This window comes from Heptranchias perlo, chromosome 37 (assembly GCF_035084215.1).
Source record: "Heptranchias perlo isolate sHepPer1 chromosome 37, sHepPer1.hap1, whole genome shotgun sequence".
Taxonomy (NCBI): Eukaryota; Metazoa; Chordata; class Chondrichthyes; order Hexanchiformes; family Hexanchidae; genus Heptranchias; species Heptranchias perlo.
The window spans coordinates 10,968,561-10,988,870 of NC_090361.1; the positions used below are offsets into that span (position 1 = coordinate 10,968,561).

General features: G+C 42.4%; 1 protein-coding gene across 7 annotated transcripts in view; it reads left to right on the forward strand.

The window, feature by feature from the left end:
* The window catches only part of LOC137304504 (protein Wiz-like), an 81,436-nt gene that overhangs the window by 44,634 nt on the left and 16,492 nt on the right, over nt 1–20,310 (forward strand). For 4 of the 7 annotated variants that reach the window (XM_067973128.1, XM_067973129.1, XM_067973131.1 and 1 more), the window contains 3 exons: nt 5,492–6,043; nt 9,686–10,165; nt 13,450–13,542. In XM_067973128.1, the coding sequence (XP_067829229.1) occupies nt 5,492–6,043; nt 9,686–10,165; nt 13,450–13,542 (1,125 nt within the window). The remainder of the gene's footprint in view (nt 1–5,491; nt 6,044–9,685; nt 10,166–13,449; nt 13,543–20,310) is intronic. The other 3 variants (XM_067973130.1, XM_067973132.1, XM_067973134.1) reach the window with 2 other exon arrangements.

Below are 20,310 nucleotides of genomic sequence, written 5' to 3' on the forward strand. Positions count from 1 at the left end.
AACACTAGTTTGGCCACAACTGAAGTAGTGTGTCCAGTTCTGGGCACAGCACTTCAGGAAAGATGTGAAGGCCCTAGAAAGGGTGCAGAAGAGATTTACTAGAATGATTCCAGGGATGAAGGACTTTAGTTACGTGGATAGGCTGGAGAAGCTGGGGTTGTTCTCTTTGCCACATAGAAGGTTGAGAGGAGATTTGATAGAGGTATTCAAATTCATGAAGGGTCTAGACAGAGTAGATGGAGAGAAACTGTTCCCATTGGCGGAAGGGTCAAGGACCAGAGGACATAGATTTAAGGTGATTGGCAAAAGAACCAAAAGTGACATGAGGAAAAACATTTTTACACAGCGAGTGGTTAGGATCTGGAATGCACTGCCCGAGGAGGTGGTGGAGGCAGATTCAATCATAGAGATTGTAAATACTCTATTTAGATCTTCTTGGCTCTCACTAAGAGCATTGGTTAGCATTTTATAAGAATACTTTTCCAGAGAAAGATCGTTTTCAAAGGCTCAGCTAGCAGTTGTTGTCTACCAGACTGAGACTGGTTCTTTCAACCCCAAGTACACAGGGATTAGATTTGCAATCTAACTAATGCAAACTTGGCTACTGCTTTTTACAGCTGGTATGTTATCATTCGTTTGGTCAGTACTGGTATGCAGTCATGCGTGTTGATCTTAATCAACATCAACTTAGTTGGGTAGCTGCGGCTGACGTATTTACTGGATTTTGAGTTTGGTGGCAGGAATGTGCTGCTTATTTCTCACTTATAGCGTAGTTGCCCGATGACTTTGGTGCCCAGAAAGTATTCCTTCTGGCTATATGGTGAATTCTCAGTCCAGAGTAAGAACTTTGTGAGCCCAAGCCACCCCATTCCACCTCAGAAAAGGAAGAGAAAGAACTTGCATTTATATAGTGCCTTTCACATTCCCAGGACATCTCCAGACACTTCAGAGCATAGTCACAGTTGCAATGTAGGGAAATACAGCAACAATTTGCACACAGCAAGATCCCACAAACAGCAGTGAGGTAAATAACCAGGTAATCTTTTTTTAGTGATGTTGGTTGAAGGATAAATGTTGGCCAGAATGCCAGGAGAGCTCTCGTGCTCTTTGAATAGTGCCATGGTCTTTTATGTTCCCCTGAAAGGGTAGACGGGGTATCGGTTTAACGTCTCATCCGAAAGACAGCACCTCCAATAGTACAGCATTCCCTCAGTACGGCACTGAAATGCCAGCTTAGATTTGTGTTCAATTACCTGGGGCAGGGTTTGAACCTACGACCTTCTGACTCACAGGTGAGAGTGCTACCACTGAGCCGAGGCTAGCACCTTAGTCCAAAGATTAAATGGTTTTGGAGGGAAATGAGGACACCGTGAAATTATTGGTTGAAGATGAATTTTCACCAGGTGAAAGTTCTCCAATGAGTAGCGCAGATTTGTTGTTTTAAAAAAAATGCTAGGCCCTTGGGTAAGCAGACCATTGCACTTCAGAAGTAGGCTATGGGAATGCCATTTGTTGCCCAGAAAATCCTTTCCATAAACATACCTTGCTGTGCATCTCTGGTTTACTCGTGAACCTTTAGGCGAGTTTAAGGGAAATAATACTTACAGGATCAGATTGAGATATTGAAGCTCTTTAACATGCACCAGCAGAGCTTCAAGGGCAAACAAGTCTTTTAAGGGGCAGCTAAGTTCTAAAACAGCCTGACCGTTCCTCAAAACAAAGCAAAATTGCTTTTTGGAAAGACCCATGTAGGGAAATCTCCAAGGAGCGTCATGATGTGGCTCAGTATGGTATCATTGAACAGCTCAGGAAAGAGTTAGGTTCAGTCCTCGGTCTGTGCTGATTTAGATAGTCTCAGTGGAGTCCAACACTTTGCCTCACCATTCCACAGCTGGGATAGAGGGAAAAAAAATCAACCAAGGTTTCTTCTCTGATTTTGTACACAGTGATCTCTGCTAGGAAATGTAAGTGAATGTCTGTTGCGAATGGGATCGGGTGATGCCATCGACAGTTAAATAGCCGAGCTGATCTAAGTATATAATCTCACATGAACAGTGGCTAGTAGGATGATAATCTGTTGAAGGGAGAGAAAGGGAACATTGCATCAATATAGTGAGAGTATGTCACTGAAACAAAGGACAGTCCTATTCACTTTTGACGACATGTTGGGGAGCATCACTGACACACAATTTCAGAATTTTAAATTTCTGTATATTTATTTACGTGAATTTTCCTTAACTTATTTTTAAAAAAGACATTTAAGAGTAGATTGTTTTGAATGAGACACTTGTTCTTTTTGGGTTAGCGCTTGTAGTTTATCCAGATACTTTGCTGCATCTTCTATTTCTTTTGATGGCTGTGATTGAGAAATAAATATCTGCAATCCTTCACGCCTGCTTCTTTGCTCGTCATGTGCAGAATATTGCCGTCATTGGACTCTTCGTTGGTTTCAGGTTCCTCGCCGTCTTGACCCTTCTTTACTGAGGCGATGATCTCTTCATCTGCTGGTGCCCCGGTGGTGCACTGACATTAACATCCAAAGGTTGTGAACTCTTTTTGCAAGCGAAGAGCCTCATACAGAATCTGATTGTCAGCATCTTTGCTGTCAACTGTGAATCTTCACAAGTCATCATCATCATCATGCAGGTTGCAGAAAAAAGCACGCATAAAACAATTTTGAATTGTCTGTTGTTTTTCCAATGTCCAAGCTTTTTTACATTGTGCATTGCCCCCATTAGGTTTTCTGTAAACTCTTCTTTGGCATCGATGGCTGCCAACATTTTATGAGTTTAAAAACTTTTGGTCGTGGTATTTAAGGTTTTGAAAAAACCCTTGATCCATTGGCTAGATTAAGGTATGTGGTAGTTGGAGGAAGAAACGTTAACTTAATGGCTCATAAACCATTGACATGAGGGTGTGGTGAGCAGTTATTGACTAATGGGACTATTTTCCAACCAAGCGTCGTCTTGTTATGATCGAGTTTTTGGATTCATTTTGTTAAAAATATCAGATGCCATCAAGGCTTTGGCCTCTGCCTCATAATCGACTGTTAGATGTTTCACATTTCTTAAAGCATCGTGGGTTTTTTGACTTTCCTATCAATAGATGCTGTAGCTCATCTGTTCCAGTCATGTTGGCAATGATGAGAGTTGAAACAAGGTCTTATGTTGTTTACCACCAGTACACAGTTGCCTTTAGATGCAGTAGATTTTGTCCCGGGTGCATTTAAAGAACAAGGCTGTCTCGCCCGTTGTAAACATGACTCGAATTGTATCCATGAAATTCTACGGGACTACAAGTCTTCCGCTCATTTGTGGTGAGACAGGTCTTAGATTTACCCTCACTGCAAATTTCTTGGATCACCCCACCATGCCAGGCCTTGAAGCGACTAAACCACTCATTGCTGGAGGTGAAATTTACCACGCCTAGCTGATTGGCAAAAGCTTTTGACTTCTCCATAAACATGTCGCGATCGATTGGGATTTTGGCCGAGATTTTCATTAAGCCACGTGACTAATGCATCTTCAACATCTTATTTTGCAGTTTTTCTTTTACTGCAGATTTGACACTGGTATATTCCGAATTTGATTGTGTCTTTCAAATGCGATCTTGCAGCCATTCTGAATATTGCAGCAAATTTCCTGAGCAGAGACCAGGTTCACCATCAAGAATGGATTCTCCATTTAGATTCCACGAGTGTAATCTTCGAAAATGACATTCTCTATACATTGCTCTGATGGGGCCTTTTATGTGAGAATGTTCTGTTAGACTGACCTTTAGCTGTTCCTCAGGGTCAGATCTGTTGTCAGGTGCAGGGGCAAATCTTGCATTGCAACAAGAGTCACCTTACATGATATCTGTAAGCTGCCATGCATTCTCTAAATGTTACTGTTTACTGCCACGAAGAAAGATTTGCTGAGGTACGTTGCTAAAACCTAATTTTAAGATCAAATCATTGAATTACCCTGTTGATGGTACTGTGATGCAGTGCTAGTGTGTGTGGAGGATAAGTTTGTGAAATAGTTGAATTCCTTTCCTTTTTAGCCTTCCTCTTTAAAATTCCATGTAATTCATTCATTACATCCGTAGCTCTTGCCCGTTTTCCTACTGCCCCTCTGATTGGAGACCTTCGAGCTTGGTAATCATTCATAATTGTTCCATTGTTAGACATACATGACATGGTATTCAGCCATATGTCGAGAACTGAGTAATGGCAGTATGAAGGAGACTATAGGGCTCTTGAAAGGCTACAGTAAGAAAATGCCTTGAGGCGGATAGCTTGAGTTCCCCATTGGATGATGAATCTGATTCTGGTGTTTGTGAAATTGCTGAGGTAACAATGGTTGAGAGGAATCCCTCTTCCGAACGTTGGTGAATGCAGTCTCTTGCTAGAGAACAGGGTTGACTATCAACTGACAACAGACTGATGGCGTTTGCCCATGTTGGTGAGAAGAGCATATGTGTGAAGAGGTCTCCTCTCCTACATCACCGTTCTGATGGAGGCTATGCAGAGAATATGATCTCTATGCAGATTACTGTAATTGTAAGTTTGCTAACATTGGAAATACAGTCCTTTGCTGCTTTCAAATTAGGTAGAACAGCTATTCCTATTTACCTAGCCATGAGCCGATGGCAACTTTAATCAGCCCAATCCATGAGGGCAGAGACTGCTCCTGTCATTTTGTTTACGACCAGACCCACAAGTAAGCAGTGGGTTTCTGAATGGATATCAACTCCCTCGTTGTCAACTGTTTGCAAAAACAGATGTAAAAATGGGTATTTATCAATTGATACTGCATGGCCGTTTGTCATAAGTGCAACGCAGCATCAGGACCGAGGCAGACAGAAGCAAGTCTGCCTTAGGAGGAGGAAGCCACAATCCTGCCCAGGTTATCTTGGTCAAAGTGTAGGTTTTGTTCTCCCAACACATTTTATTTATGTTCATAAAACAAATCAAAGAAGATATTTATCTTCTTTGAGATGGTGAAAACAGTAGAAATTGCATTCACTAGAACAATTGGAGAAATGCTTGGAGACGGAAAGGCACAATAATGTTACAATTCTGTCCTTATTCCCTGGGATCTAGGTTTTGAATCTTGATTAATGGAGTGAAAATCCCCAATTTCCTCCTCTCTGCCATACGAGTCCTAAGTTGATGGTTTATGGTAATATCAGCTTTGGCCCATATTATAGAAGTATATAACTTAACCTTTGGCACTAAAATGGTAATCTTGCTCAGGAGGCCACAAGGATGGCTGGTGTGGGAAATGGAAATGTCTCACTGAGAAATGGCATCTAGGTTAGACTCTGCATCTAACTTGAGGGTGCTCGATGATGATGCTGCTGCTGGGTGACCTGAGAAAATTTGGGACGTACTTCATTTGCTGTCGGTGATGCCCCCTATTTTAACTCTAAATTCACCTCACCGTTCCTTCCACCCTTCCAAAAGAAAACTGAGGTCAATTTTCTTTTTTCTTTTGTTTGGTAACAGTTGATCAACCTAGCAAGGATGTCCGCTGCGAATTCTGTGGTGAATACTTTGAGAATCGTAAGGGGCTGTCGAGCCACGCCCGGTCACATCTGAGGCAGTTTGGGGTGACAGAGTGGACTGTGAATGGTTCGCCAATTGACACGCTGAAGGAGCTGATGAAAAGAAAAGGGAAGCCTGAGCCACTTGGCCACGAGCCAGCACAACGGGAGCTACAGCGGGAACCTGAAAACTATGTGTATGAGGAGAAACCCATTGCCAAGCCGTTCGGACAGATTGTCAAATCTCCGGTTAAGGAGATGCACCAAAAGCATCTGTCTCCCCCAGCAAGGAAAGTGTTAACCTATACGCCCAACAGCCAGCATCCAACTGGATCACCACTGGGCAAGAAGATACCGATGGGTTTTGTGTCAACTGCACCACTAAAGAAACCCGTGCTAGAAGAAAGAAGCCTGCCGCCAGAATTGAAACCCAGCTACACTCCAGAATCAGGCTTGTTTAAGCCAAAGTCCACGTGGTCCCCGCAGGAGAAAGTGACGACAGCTCCGGTAATTGGTAAGTCAGACTACTTTGAATATTCTTACTACTACTTTGAGATTTTGCATATTTGGTTTCTCGAAACTCTTGACCATAAAGGCATCTTTTTATTCTGTCCTTGCCTTCTCTTTGCTCTCACAATGTTGTACATTTAGTTGCAAACAATGGGCCGATGGACAAGCTGCTCTTTGTCCCTCTGGCACTGCTGCTCAGCAGCTGGCTGCAAGGAAAATTTCCAGGGATCCCCAAGCCCATCTCTCTTTTATATTTCACTTCCCTGTGGTGTAAATGCTTGGCCTCCTCTTCTGCATCCTCTGAGCTGCGCAGCTGAGATTAGGAATCTTGTGTGGGGAATCCAGCTACAAGCCTGCATCTTGACACACCCTGGTGCACTTACACCCAAGTTTTACTGTTACCGATCTCTGGAGATACTGCCCTGGTAGTAAAGAAGTTGGGAGATTCAGAGTTACCCATTTTTTTTCTAAAATCAGTTCCCAGGATGTGGGTGACACTGAAAAGGCTGCATTTATCGTCCAGCCCTAGTTGCCCTGAGATGGTGTTGGGCTGCCTTCATCGGCAGTTGTACAACTGAAGGGCTTGCTAGGCCACTTCAGAAGGCATTCAGAGACAACAATGTAGTATGGGACTAGAATCAAGTGTAGGCCAAACCAGGTTGGGGTGGTAGGTTACCTTCTGGGAAGGACAGTTTCTTAATGTTTTTAAAAGGCTTTTTTAAAAAAATGATTTGTGTCCTTTTTGTTTTAATTGAGTTACTGAGAGCTACAGTGACCAGATTGCTGAAGCCATGCTCTCCTCCCATCTACTTCATAGATCTTTCTCTTGCTGTTCAGTTCCCTCCCAAAATGATTTTTAAAAATGTAAGTTCATTATTATGAGAAAGAAAACCTACATCGATGCTATTGTTTGCTGTGCCTTTCCGTGCACCATACACTGACATGGCCACACGGTGAAGTTCACCCCAGGAATGCAGAAGGAAAGGACAGTAGCTAAAGCTGCTTTACACAGCTTTGCAGGGGAAAAGATTGATTGCATGGTTGAAAGGATACTGATATGTCAAGAAATATACAACAACTTGCATTTGTACAGTGTCTTTAACGTAGTAAAACATCCCAAGATGCTTCACAAGGATTATCAGAGAACATTTGACACTGAGCCACATAAGGAGATATTTGGGCAGGTGACCAAAAGCTTGGTCAAAGAGGTAGGTTTTAAGGAGCATCTTCAAGGAGGAGAGAGAGGTTTAGGGAGGGAATTCCAGAGGTTAGGGCCTAGGCAACTGAAGAATGTTGGAGCAAAGGAAATCAGGGATATGTAAGAGGCCAGAATTGGAGGAGTGCAGAGATCTCGGAGGGTTGTAGGAGATTACAGAGATAGGGAGGAAAAAGGTAATGGAGAGATTTGAACACGAGGATGAGAATTTTAAAATCGAGGCGTTGCCGGACCAGGAGCCAATTTAGGTCAGTGAGCACAGGGGTGATGGGTGAGCTGGACTTGGTGTGAGTTAGGATCCAGGCAACAGAGTTTTGGATGAGCACATGTTTATGGAGGGTGCCAGGTGGGAGGCCGGCCAGGACAAGGGGAAGGTTTCTGGACCTAACTCATTTGCAACAAAACAAATAATTGCATAAGATTTACTTTGATTTGAACTTACATTTTAAAAGAGGCCTTAATGGTGAGATTACTGTTCTATTCCCAAAAGTAGAATTCACTTCTATTAAAAAGTTTGGCCCATAACGGGTTTTAAATCTGTTATATTTTGGTGCTGCATTGATAACCTGGAGTTTCTACTTGATTACCTTTATACTCGGGGTAAAGTTTTGATTTTTGTGTGAGTTTCTGCAATATGGGTTTCATGTGTTTGCTCAATTCTGTTTAATTCTTGACATTAGAAATATACAGGGTGGGAAAGAATTCAATCTGAGATCTGCTGAGAAAGCATTTCCATCCCATTAAATGTCAGCAAGTCTTCTGATTATAATGGTGCATCTCCCCTTCCCTATTAGGGGTGGGTGGTAGGTTGAAACTACAGGCATCTCACCTGTTTAATCTTGTGAAATTCTTCACAATTACATATTTTCTAATGGTACTGATGATTCAGAACAGGCAGAAGAAATAACTGAGAACCATCACTCACGTAATGATGTTTAATAAAACAAAATCTATAAATAATTTCAGTTGTGAAAAGACATTCTTTGTTTTATTTTTTCCAGTTTCTCCTTGTCTCCTTATGGCACTAACTCTTGCTGGGTTACAGGTCTAAGGGTGGGAGCAGTCCTCTGCACATACTCTGTGTGGGCATTCTTCATATGGGGAACCCTAGACTGAGGGTATCTACAGATTGAGGGCATCGCAACCGAACCCAATCTTGACCTTGCACAAGGTCCTCACATGCATACTTTCCAGTGCAGGTCACTGTAGAGTGATCAGGAGCGGGAATCCTAGCTGAATTTCTTTTTTCATCCCTACTGCCTAGCCCAGGGGCTCAGGCCACTGGTAATGTTCCCATTGCTCCCCTGGTTGAGATCAGCTAACTAAGCTTAGAGACCATTGTGGTTTGGTACAACACCGGCCATTTTCTTTACTCACTCGGCCTACGGCAGAGCCTAAACTGAAATCTATAATATGCCTCTCTGCAGATTCCAGCACTGGAATCTGCATTATCTCCCGGGACTCTTTTCATTGAAACAGAGAATGATGACAAGATCTAATAGTGGTGTTCAAAATTGAGAGGTTTGATGAGTTAAATGGGGAAAGGCTATAAAAGAAAGCCTTGCATTTTGATAATGCCTTTCGTGACCTCAGAATGTCCCAAAGCGCTTTACAGCCAGTGAGGTACTTTTGAAATGTAGTCTTTGTTGTAATGTAGGAAACGCTGCAGCCAATTTGCGCACAGCAAGGTCTCAAACAGCAATGCGACAATAATCAGATTTAGTGATGTTGGGTGAGGGATAAATATTGGCTAGGACACCGGGGAGAACTCCCCTGCTCTTCGAAATAGTGCCATGGGATCTTTTACCACCTAAGGGCAGACGGGGTCTCGGTTTAATGTCTCATCCAAAACATGGCACCTCTGACATTGCAGCACGCCCTCAGTACTGCTCTGAAGTGTCAGCCTAGATTATGGGCTCAAGTCCCTGGAGTGGGACTTGTACCCACGACCTTCTGACCCCAAGGCTAGAGTGCTACCACTGAGCCACGGCTGACACTGTATTGGGAAGTTGGGAACTAGAGCGAAGAAGTTTGTTATCACCAAAAAGGCGAAGGGTGAGGTTAGAATTTTTTTTATACACAGGGTTGTTAGCAGGTGCTATGCCCTCCCAGAAACAGTGGTGGAAGCAGAATCCATAATAGCTAATAAAAGGGAAATGGATAAATATTTGAAAAAGAAAAATTAAAAAGATAAGGAAAAGAACTGGGGAATGGGACTAAGTGGATAAATATTTAAGTGCTGGTGCAGGCACGCTGGCTCGACTGGCCCCCTTCTGTGCTGTAAAATATTCAGCTCAGCAAGCACAGAGCAAACCACAGTCTTTACATTAAGGCTGTTGAACATTAATTTGACTTAAATAGATGGCTGCACCACTAAGCAGTCGGAGTCACATTAACACATTGATTTGTGTCCTGGTCTCTTCCTTGCAGCCGCAGATACTTGCTGCGAATTGTGTGGCCACTACTTTGAAAACCGGAAAGCTTTAGCCAGCCATGCCAGAGCCCATCTCCGACAGTTCGGGGTGACTGAATGGCACATCAACGGCTCGCCGATAGATACCCTGAGGGAATGGATCCGCCAGAAGCCCAACATTAGCATGGGCGCCTCTCTGAACTGTGTGCAGGACCGCCCTCTTCCAAAGCCAATCAGAAACCATATCAAATCTATGGTTAAGGAGTTGCCGGGGGAGCTGTGTTCACTGCCAGGGGGTAAGACTGTGAAGTTGGAGCCCAAAACAGTAGAGTTCGGGTTTCCGGCCTCACCGGCACAGAAGAATCCAGAGACAGAAAAAATGCCTCCGACCGAGTGCTACATTCCCACAGATCTGAGCCAAGGCAGCACAACCGAGTGCACCCCGAGCTCCTCTATGCCATCTGAGGACGATGAGCCACATCCAAAGAAAAAGAGAAGTAAGTTTGTATTCGGTATTTGAGCAACTATTTTATAGAATTAAAAAAAAATTGGACACTTGTTTCTGTGCAGCGTTCTCATCTTAAAGGCGTAGGTTGGAACTGCAAATAAGAACAGGCCAACTGTTCAGATTTGACCTACCACTTTAAGAGCCAGTTCCTGTGAAGCCCTTCCTTTTAGTTTTAACCAATGTATGTGGCTTCTAACAAAAGTAAGGACTTCAACTTTATATTTGAAAGAAAAGGGTTTTGCTCTTCTAAAAATGGACACATCAGTTACCAGTGGTTTTGGTGCAGAAGGCTGGGTGGGGGGGCTTAGTATGGCAAATAGTTAATCTCCAGTAACACCTTATCTGACCTATCACGACCTTCGTGGCAGATCTTACAATATGTAGAAGTCCTTATTTAAACTATCATTGCTGCTGAATAAAGTCGCAATGTTGGATGGGGTGAGGATTACCCTTTAGTTGTCAGTCATATCCTTTAAAACAATACAAATCTCCCCCCACATTATAAATCCTCGACAGGCTAGTACAGTCACGTGTAATTTATAGCACTAATGCTTATGTAGTGTTGTCCATAATTATAAACTCCTAAGGAAATGGATTAATGCACTTCTGCCGGCAGCAAATTCAAGGGGATTTCCTGTTTGAGCTGTTCTTGTTTTTTGATATTTGCCTCCACCATTTAATACCTTTTTTTAACCAGGTGAGCTTGTCATTACATAATAACATCCCTAGATCCACATCAGTACATCGTATTGAATTTTGTTTTGTATTTTTCTTTGTAATTGTCATTCAGAATCTCCAATTTGTTATGCATGCATCTTTAAGTGCAGTGTAACTCTGCTCATTAAAATAAACCATTGACGTAGAATTTTTATTGAACCAGGACTTATAAATCATTTCAATTTCCCTACATTTTGCAACTTTTTCCACCATTGCTCTATTTCCTTTCTCCTAGGATGGAGGGAGGGAGGGATGAATGGGGGCTAATGATTTTTGACCATCTGTTAGTGAATCAGAGAAAGTGTGCTTTAGAATCATAGACTTTTACAGTACAGAAGGAGGCTGTTTGGCCCGTCTTGCTTTTGCTGGCCGTTGAAAATCTTGTCACTCAGTCGCATTCCCCAGTCTTTTCCCTATACTCTTTTTGAAATAATTTTTTTAATGACATTTTCTTTTATGATTTTGCAATAGCACCTCTTTTGTGGTACTCCTAATTTACCTTGGAATAAGAGCAGTAATTCAATTCCACACTGCGGTTCTGCACCTTTTTGTGCATTCTCCTGGGTTACATACGTTTTGTAAGGTAATCACGCCGCTGTACTGCACTAAATCTCCAAAACTCTGACTCCTCCAAAATGAAGTTCTGTCTCGCTTGCTATTCATGATTTTTTTTTTCCCCCTCTCATATTCCCCCTTCAAGATAGTGACTCTGGCTGGCATGTAATTCCTGGCCATGAACAGTCTTCCAGTATCTTGACTTAGGTGGCAGTACTTTGTGGACCTGGATCTGTGTGACAGCAGGCTATATGACTGTGGGAGATGTCGCAGCCAAGCCTTATTCTATGCTCATGATGGCCACGGTGTGCAGGGTCACTGAATAGTAATTAGAAGTGGGAACACTTTTTTCTTCCTCCTTCTCACCACCCCCCCCCCCCCCCACCTTTCCCTACCTTCTCAACAAAGACTTGTCCACTGAGAGCAGTTGTAGTTGAAAACAGCCATGTTAACCTATTGTAAGAGTACAGAAAAGCTCAGACTAACTCAGGAGAAACATGCAAACAGTTATCTTTACACCAGGGCTCTGAAACATTAATTGACCCTAAATATCTGAATAGATAGCTGCACTGAATAGTTGAACTAAGCCAAGTAAGTACTGTGGCTATTGCTTGGAGTCTGTCTCACCCAGCAAGCCTCCAGCTTTTGATGTCTGAAATTTTTGTGTGTTCTGTCCAAACAGCACTGCTTGTGTAATAATTCACAGCATTGCCTGTGGGCTGTTCTCCCTGCACATCATTGCTTGTGGTGATTGCATCACAGTCGTTATACCTAAAGCATACACATGCACAGTGATGCTCAAGGGCATCAAATAAGCACCGAAAACTCATTAATCAACCTATTTCTCTTTTCCCCCAGCCACCCAGATCTCCCCAACCCCACCCCCCCACCCCCCCAAAAAAAAAACTACATAAATTACAGGTAGGCAAGTGATTAAAGGGCTGTAATCTCTGCTCTGGGTTCAGATGGCCATTCCAGTTTCATTCTTGGATTTGATCATCTGATTATTACCATTCATGTTTCCCCCGTTTTTAAGTGCAAATTACAAGCCCAAGCACTTTGTAATATAATTACATAGTCATCAGTTTAAAGTTAATATTCAAACGAATGTTCTGCACTTCCACTGGATGATGGCCAAATGGAGAAGAATGAACTTACAATGGCTAAACTTCCTTGTAAACTGAGATGATTTAGGTCAGTAATGAACAGATTAGCATGAGAACGAGGCCAGAAATCACCTGGAGTGCGAGGACTACAGTTAGCTAGTAACTATTACCATAAACCCCTCCGAGAAAGGGTTGGCGTTAAAAGGAAATCATATTTACCACACTGTCTTGATTAAAATGTGTTGACTGTCTTTACCAAACATTGTTGTAATTGCATAGTTCTTGTTAAAACACACAACAGCGCCCTTTTAAATGTAGTGGACCGTTTCAAACTTTAGAGTATTGCCAGTATTCGTGACATCTGTAATATTAGTATTGCAATAGTAAATATGTGTTTTCAGTTTACCAAGACACACACAACCAGGAAATTCAAACCTTTTTCTCTTGCGCCTGTTGAGTGAGGACAGGTTTGGGCTTGGCTGCAACATGTGCATCGCACCCATGGTCATTTAACCACACTGTCTAGGACCTGTCTAGGTCATATATGAAGAATGGCCATTTGGGTGAGGTATAGAAGAGCTGCTGACATTTGTGGAATTGATGTTAGTTTTCTGTCCGTCTTTTCCCTCTGCTTTCCTGAAGATATTAACTACTTGATGGGCGCTGGTAACTCTCTGATATTTTGATACAAGTCGTTATTCTTCATGTGCGACCCTAGATGGTGAGCGCAGCTCCCCGGGATTTGGCAGGGGGGAAGGAAACGGAATTACAGCTGTGCCCAACACACACACATAGAGACACACACTCTTTTATTAGAGGTTGCTGGATAGTAATCAGGAGCAGGAACCTTATCCTTTGTTTTTTTTTCCCCTTTTCCCCATCTCTCAAAACTCAGGGGTACTGCTGCCAATTGGAATGTCCCTACCTCCCTGGTTGATTTCAGCTAACCCGATTCACAGACCTGGGAATCGAACCTGGCACCTTCCTGGTTTGTATATCTCAGCTACTCATTGCCTTTAGCAAATGGGTCATCAGCAAGTTGGAAGCTCTTACTGTGAGGAATTCTATAAAAGTAATTGTTCTGTGATCGCTCTGTAGTCCCAAGAAGACTTATACACTTCTTATCTGTGGACAGAAACGGTGTCATCCTCCCATGGTGGTATCTGTGTGTCATTGCTAGGCTATGATAGAATATAAGGAGAATGTGATACCACCTTGGTCCCCCTGCTGCCTCTCCGGGGACTCCTGGGGCATGGCACAACACTTCTCTGTTTGAAATCCCTTGGTGGTGTAGGTACTACTCATTGAATTAATTTACATTGACAGTACATATGTACATTCGAAGAAAAAAGCCGATCTCACAAGCCCTGGATTACTCTGGTCAGCCTCTTGAATTGAATAAATATATAGATAACACATATGCAGTGTAAATGTGTGAGATCTTTACTTGTAATGTTTTAATACTTACATTGGAGTCCAGATAAAGTTCACAGGGAAATGAAACCCCTGAGCATATTTTTACAGCGTGGCAGCTTATTTTTTTGGAGCTTTTGCTCCTGCTGGTGCAAGGTTTCAGGCACCATCTAATTTGTCTTTATAAAAAAAAGTATAGGTTAGAAATTTTTAAAAAAACAAATGGCCAAAATAAACACAGAAAACACTGGGGTAACAGTAGGTCATCTGAATGAGGTTACGGTTTGGTTGGGGCTTATCAGAACTCAACCTAGTTCTGATTGAAGGGTCCCACCTGAAACATTGCTTTTTCTCTGCGTGTCCAGCATTTTCTGTTTTATGTAAAGCAGTCTTTGGGAACCACACGAGAAACTTGTTATACGGGCGGTTAATGCTCTAGGAGAATCTCCCAAGTCTCTGCATTAATAATACCCTAGATGTCTCCGCCTTGTGCAGTGTTGTTACTACGGCTTCAGTGGATGTGTGAAATTTCAGTACTATGGCCACTTGAACTAAAGCGCCCTTGGATTGTGTCTGGAGCAACGTGTTAATATCTAACGAGAGTGGTAGCTACCATGTTCAGTGGGTAAACTGATGTCCAGTAGCAGCGGCCAAAACTGTCTTGGTCTGATTAGCCAGTCTTGTGCTCAGAACTTTTTAATCAAAGGTTGAAGTTATCAGATATGTTTAGTGAAATGGTGAACTGATACAGAATGACCATATTATAAATTGAAAAATTTATGTAGGGCTAAATTGTCTTTGTCAGAGGGAATGAGACAAATTCCTGCTTTTAGTTTCTGTCCTTAGCAAGTGCATGATGGTCAGATTATTGATGGGACAAATATTTGTATGGTTTTTTTTAACCTGACTTGAAATCTGCTAAAATAAACCTTGTGAAAGTCCAATTTTTTTTTAACAGTATCTTGCACATACTGTGCAAAATATAGTCCCAAGTTTATCGCTAGCTGGCAAAGTTGGGTGGGAAGACTGAAACAGAAAGAAAAATTGCAATATTGGTGACCTTTCAAGGTGCTTTTATATTGTGTATGGATCATATGCCTTTTCCAATAGTGTCTCTAACAGTGCCGTTGAGTTACTTGTCTTTTATCATTAACCAGTCTATCAACGAAAGAAGGTTTAAAGGGAAACTCCAGAAATACAATCTAGAAAGTTTATTACTTCCTGCAAAGTACCCTCTTCTTCAAAAAAGGGGGAAAGCTCCCAAAATTTATTATTCCTGGATACATTTTTGTAAGAGGAGAATAGAACATTATAGAAAGGGGAATCTAAAGAGAATATTTAATTTAGTGCATTGTACTTGGGTAAGAGAAAATAATATTTGCTTTATTGAAAAATCTTAGCCAAGGTACTAAGGGATGTTGTGTAGTGGAGACATCCCTCTGCAATAGTGAAATGCACTCCAGAATGTGTGTGCTTTTACTCAGAAATCGTGAGCATCGAGCGCTCCCATCTCTTACTCATTCCATCCCACATTACACAAAAGTCTTGCAAGCAGTGGTTGCTGTCCCAGAAAAAGTCAAAAGTAAACTTTGAACTCAAATAGGCTGACTCCAACCTGTGAAGCTTCAGGGAGTCCTCCTCTTGACTTGATGAAAGTTTTTGGTCCTGAATGTGGTCTCTTGATTGGAGCATTAAACTGCTCCGTTATATGGCTGCACCAGGCTTCAAATATCACACCTTCTGCTGTGGAAGATTTATTTCCTTGAAGATTGGAGGACGTCATTCTATCTGAAGAAGAGCCCAGGCGCCCCAAATGAGATTTGTTTAGAGCAAGACGTTGTACTCAGTTGCAGGGCTGACCTGTTTCAAGAACACTGGGCAATGATATGGATCTATACTGTCTGCTGGATTGAAGTTGAAAACATCCATCTCTCTATGACCAAGGCAGTATGTCTCCAGCAAGTGAACTAAAATCTCAACCTTAGAGATGAGTATCTTCTGGCATCAAGTTCATGAAAGGAGTCAGGAAAATCAAGCCTTTGTCTGACCCTCAACATTGATGAGGGCCTCCAGCACCTCCTCCGTAATCCTAATTGGGCCTGTTTCAATTGACGACCTTAAGTTTTTTGCACTTAAGGCTATCACACCTGCGATTTAGTTTCGGCACATCAATCCAGACGTTTCCAAGCTCTCACGGCAGATCCACTGTGTTTTTATTTGGCCCTCTAGAGTTACCTAATTTTATCTTGGAATTTCATCTTTCCTATGAGGTTGTTGTGCAGTAATTGTTTCTAATGCAGAAATTGAGTACAGATTTCACTGCATGACTTCAAGAGCTCTGGTGTATTGTAGCAACAGTTGAGAATTGCATAAACCTAGACACCATCTTGTATTCTCTGATGGTCATAGCTTGCATCCCTCAGTGAAAGCTCATTCTACATGAGCTGTGTTGAATCACATTTATAAAGTATGCCTGTGGAGCCAGTCTATTCTGGATTGGTTTTCAAAAGAAGAGACTTCCATTCTTGGCACATTGATTCTTAAGGCAGACCGTTGGGCCAAATCATAGTTAATCCACTTTGTTTTCTGATATTACTTCAGTATATTTGCTGTACATGGATAATGAACAAAAGGGCAAGGGGCCTATCTTCAGTATGGTCTTTCTCATTGTGAAACAGAAATGGGGAGAGCACGCAGATGGGTTAATGTAGTACTAAATCATACAGACCAGAAAGTCTTTGGTTTGATCCCGAGTCTGTGCTTAGTTAGCGGATCCTAGCAATTGCAGTACAAGTTAGCTTTAGCCACCCTCGGCTATGGATTAGGAAAATAAATCCACCAGGGTTCCCTCTCTTTGTTGACCAGTTTACCCCTGTTGGAAAATATACATGTGTGAATGTTGGGTGAGAACAGAACTGGGTCAGTTGTGATGCCCCTGCAGTTGAATAGGTTTATACATGAAGAATGGTCTTTTGGTCAAGGCAGTGGAAGGCTGACAACCCCTGTGAAACCGTACCCCAGCAGGAAAGGAAAAAATTAGGTTGAGAGACTGGTTTGTAGGTTCAATTTTATGCAGAACAGAAAGATGTGTGTGGCTTTTGTAGTGTAGAAAATGAGTTTCTCAGTAGTTTTCCCCTAGTTGGATGGTTTGTCAGTCCTTAACGTACATGGAGGATAAATTACATTCGAAGAATGAGGAAGACCCTACTGAAGGTAGGTAACCTTGTGCCTGGCACTGATACCTTTTGCCTTAATGGCACAATAAACATTCATCTGAATACTGAGTTAGTTTCCTTTAAACTTATCCTTTTTAAATAGATCTCAGCCCCAAACAGGAAAGTACAAGAAATTAAATATGCAAAATTAATAAGGGTTGGATCTGATTAAATTGCAATAACCTTTTAGTAATATAAAATAATATTGATATCTGTATCAATACAGATGCCTCCCAAGGGAGATCCTCCCATGCAGCTTGTTACCAAGAAGTTAGCAGCAGCCGTCAGTGGGATAGGAGAGTTGGTATCCTACCCAGTATAACCTGGGTTAAACAGGGTGATTAGTGGCTTTATACAACAAAGGAGATAGATCACAGCCTATATACTGCATCTTCTAGACTACCTGTAATATTTGTTGTCAAAGATTTGTTGAGCTAAGGAACACAAACATTTAGCATAACATTTTTTTGATGTCTCCAGCAGCTTTGTAAATTGGCTCAAATTAACTTGATTAGTGGAGTAAATATTAGTCGAGACTCTCCTATTCTGTTTACTGCTTTTCCTGGAGGTCCCATTATAGTTGGGAACTTACCACTAGGGGGAAATAGTTACTTTGCATTCCTGCTGCTCTGGTTTAGAGTGCTGTTGCCCCAGTCAGGATCAGTTGCTTTGACATAGTTGTGCAGTGGTTACTTTCTGTACCAACCCTTTGGTTATCCTTCTCTTTGCTTTTTGACATTAATCTCTTATTTTGCATGCTCCATTTTAAAACGTGATTCTTAAATGAATAGGATTGCACCTTCATATTCTGCTTTTGTCACTATTCATTGGCCCAGTATCTTTTAATGCCTCTTACGGCTGATTGTTGATCAGCAGCCGTGCTGAGATAGCATGCATGTGAGCGCCTCTGTGCACTTTTCTTTGAATAGTGTGTTTGTTTAAGGTTCTTTTTTCCTTCGTGCACCAAACCTGGCTGAGTAGGTTAAGCATCCTGCTCCTGGGCTTCTTTTGTTGCAGTTGACCTGATGACGTGAGAGGGTGGCAGGAGTGATTCTTCCTTTTGACGTTTTCCCCCTCCCTGCTATCCTTACAGTAAGCACATGGCTTCTGTATTGAAACCTCCCCACTAAAAACCAAGAGCCAAGAATGGTCATTTACAACAAGTGGAATTATAACTCGTGTCCCGGACTGTATGCATGCTTGTGCACCAGTGGGTTGACAGTTGAATTTTCAGTTGTGAAAATTAAGTGGTTCTCCCACTCCCTTCTGGAGGCTGGCTGAAGAGAACAAGCATCAGCAGTTGCCTCTCTTCGGATTGGGCAATGTGCGGAATGGAAGGGAGGGAGTTCATCTAATACACTCCAAATACCCCTCAAAATTTTGAGAGTTACTATATCCCGCTATTTATGGGTAGCCATGAAGATCACTGGGGCTGAGAGCAGGTATCTTCCCATACTCTTCACCTGGCTGCTCCCTTGCGAGGACATGAACTCAATTTTCTCTCCGAGGTTGGGTAATCTGTGAGGTAATCTGTCAATGAGAAATATTAGGTGCCAACCCATATCCTGCCTTCTATAACACAGCATGTTGGTCCACAAAGGGGTTATGCTATAAGATTACCTCTATGTATAAACTGTCCACCAAACACAGACCAGAAGGTACTTCCATATTGGGGGGAGAAAGAAGCCCCATTTGTTCATGGCTTGAAGTTTTACTCTGGTTTAGTTTCACTCTCCTTAACGCTGCTTTTAAAATGGGCTTTATCTTGTGCTGTACACTGATATATGAGAACTTTTAGCCACAGTCTCAATGCACTCGCTGGATGTAACTTTAATTACAGCTCCGAGGCTTCGTTGAAACACACACATGCAACAAAAGCTTGTTGGGGTTTTAAGCACAGGTCAGGATCCCAGCCCAAATACTATTGGATTGGGAGTGGGACTCTGAACATTTTCCAAAGTGCACTAGTGGGCGGTTGTCGGGGAGAGCTGCACTGTAATGGTCAATCCTGGGGGAGGAGCTGCATTGTAATGGACAATTTAAGGGAAGGAGCTGCACTGTAATGGTCAATCCTGGGGGAGGAGCTGCAATTTAAGGGGAGGAGCTGCACCATAATGGGCAATTTAAGGGGAGGAGCTGCACCGTAATGGGCAATTTAAGGGGAGGAGCTGCACTGTAATGGGCAATTTAAGGGGAGGAGCTGCACCGTAATGGGCAATTTAAGGGGAGGAGCTGCACTGTAATGGGCAATTTAAGGGGAGGAGCTGCACTGTAATGGGCAATTTAAGGGGAGGAGCTGCACTGTAATGGGCAATTTAAGGGGAGGAGCTGCACTGTAATGGGCAATTTAAGGGGAGGAGCTGCATTGTAATGGGGAATTTAAGGGGAGGAGCTGCACTGTAATGGGCAATTTAAGGGGAGGAGCTGCACTGAAATGGTCAATTCTGGGGGAGGAGCTGCACTGTAATGGGCATTTAGGGGAGAAGCTGCACTGTAATGGTCAATTCTGGGGGAGGAGCTGCACTGTAATCCGTTGATTGTGGGACTGTGGTTGTTCGTTTGCTGTACTGCAGGTGCAAAATCATTTCCATGCCTCTAGAGCATGGTAGTAATAGTGGTGTTGGTTAATGAGCTTTGTGCTCCTTTCATCTGTCACATTGAAGTCTTTCAGCTGCTCAGCCTTTTTTTTTGAGGATCCAGCATTTCCATTGGTTTGTGTCTACATTGCTTACAAGAATCCATTAGAGTCTCAAACATCAACATGAAGACTCAATCAAAAAGCATGAAATTCTGATTTTTTTTTAAAGAAATGAAAGTTTACATCCATATTTTATCCAATACACCATCTTGAAAGGAAATTCAGTGAAGAACGTTGGAAAAATTGAAAGGAAATAATTGTACAGTGGTAAATGCTGGTCATAGGATTAATCACTGAGTGGACTCTGGGGCTTCCTTTACTTTGCAACTTTTTTCCCTTCCTCCAAATACCTGGCTTGATGCATGGTTGAAGAGTGATTGAGTATGTGTGTGTGTGTCTGTGTGAGAGATAAGTGATTGGAAGTGGAGCATCTTTCTGCTTTGCACTCAGTGACCATGCTGAGCATCCCCTAGTCAGATAGGGCATCACC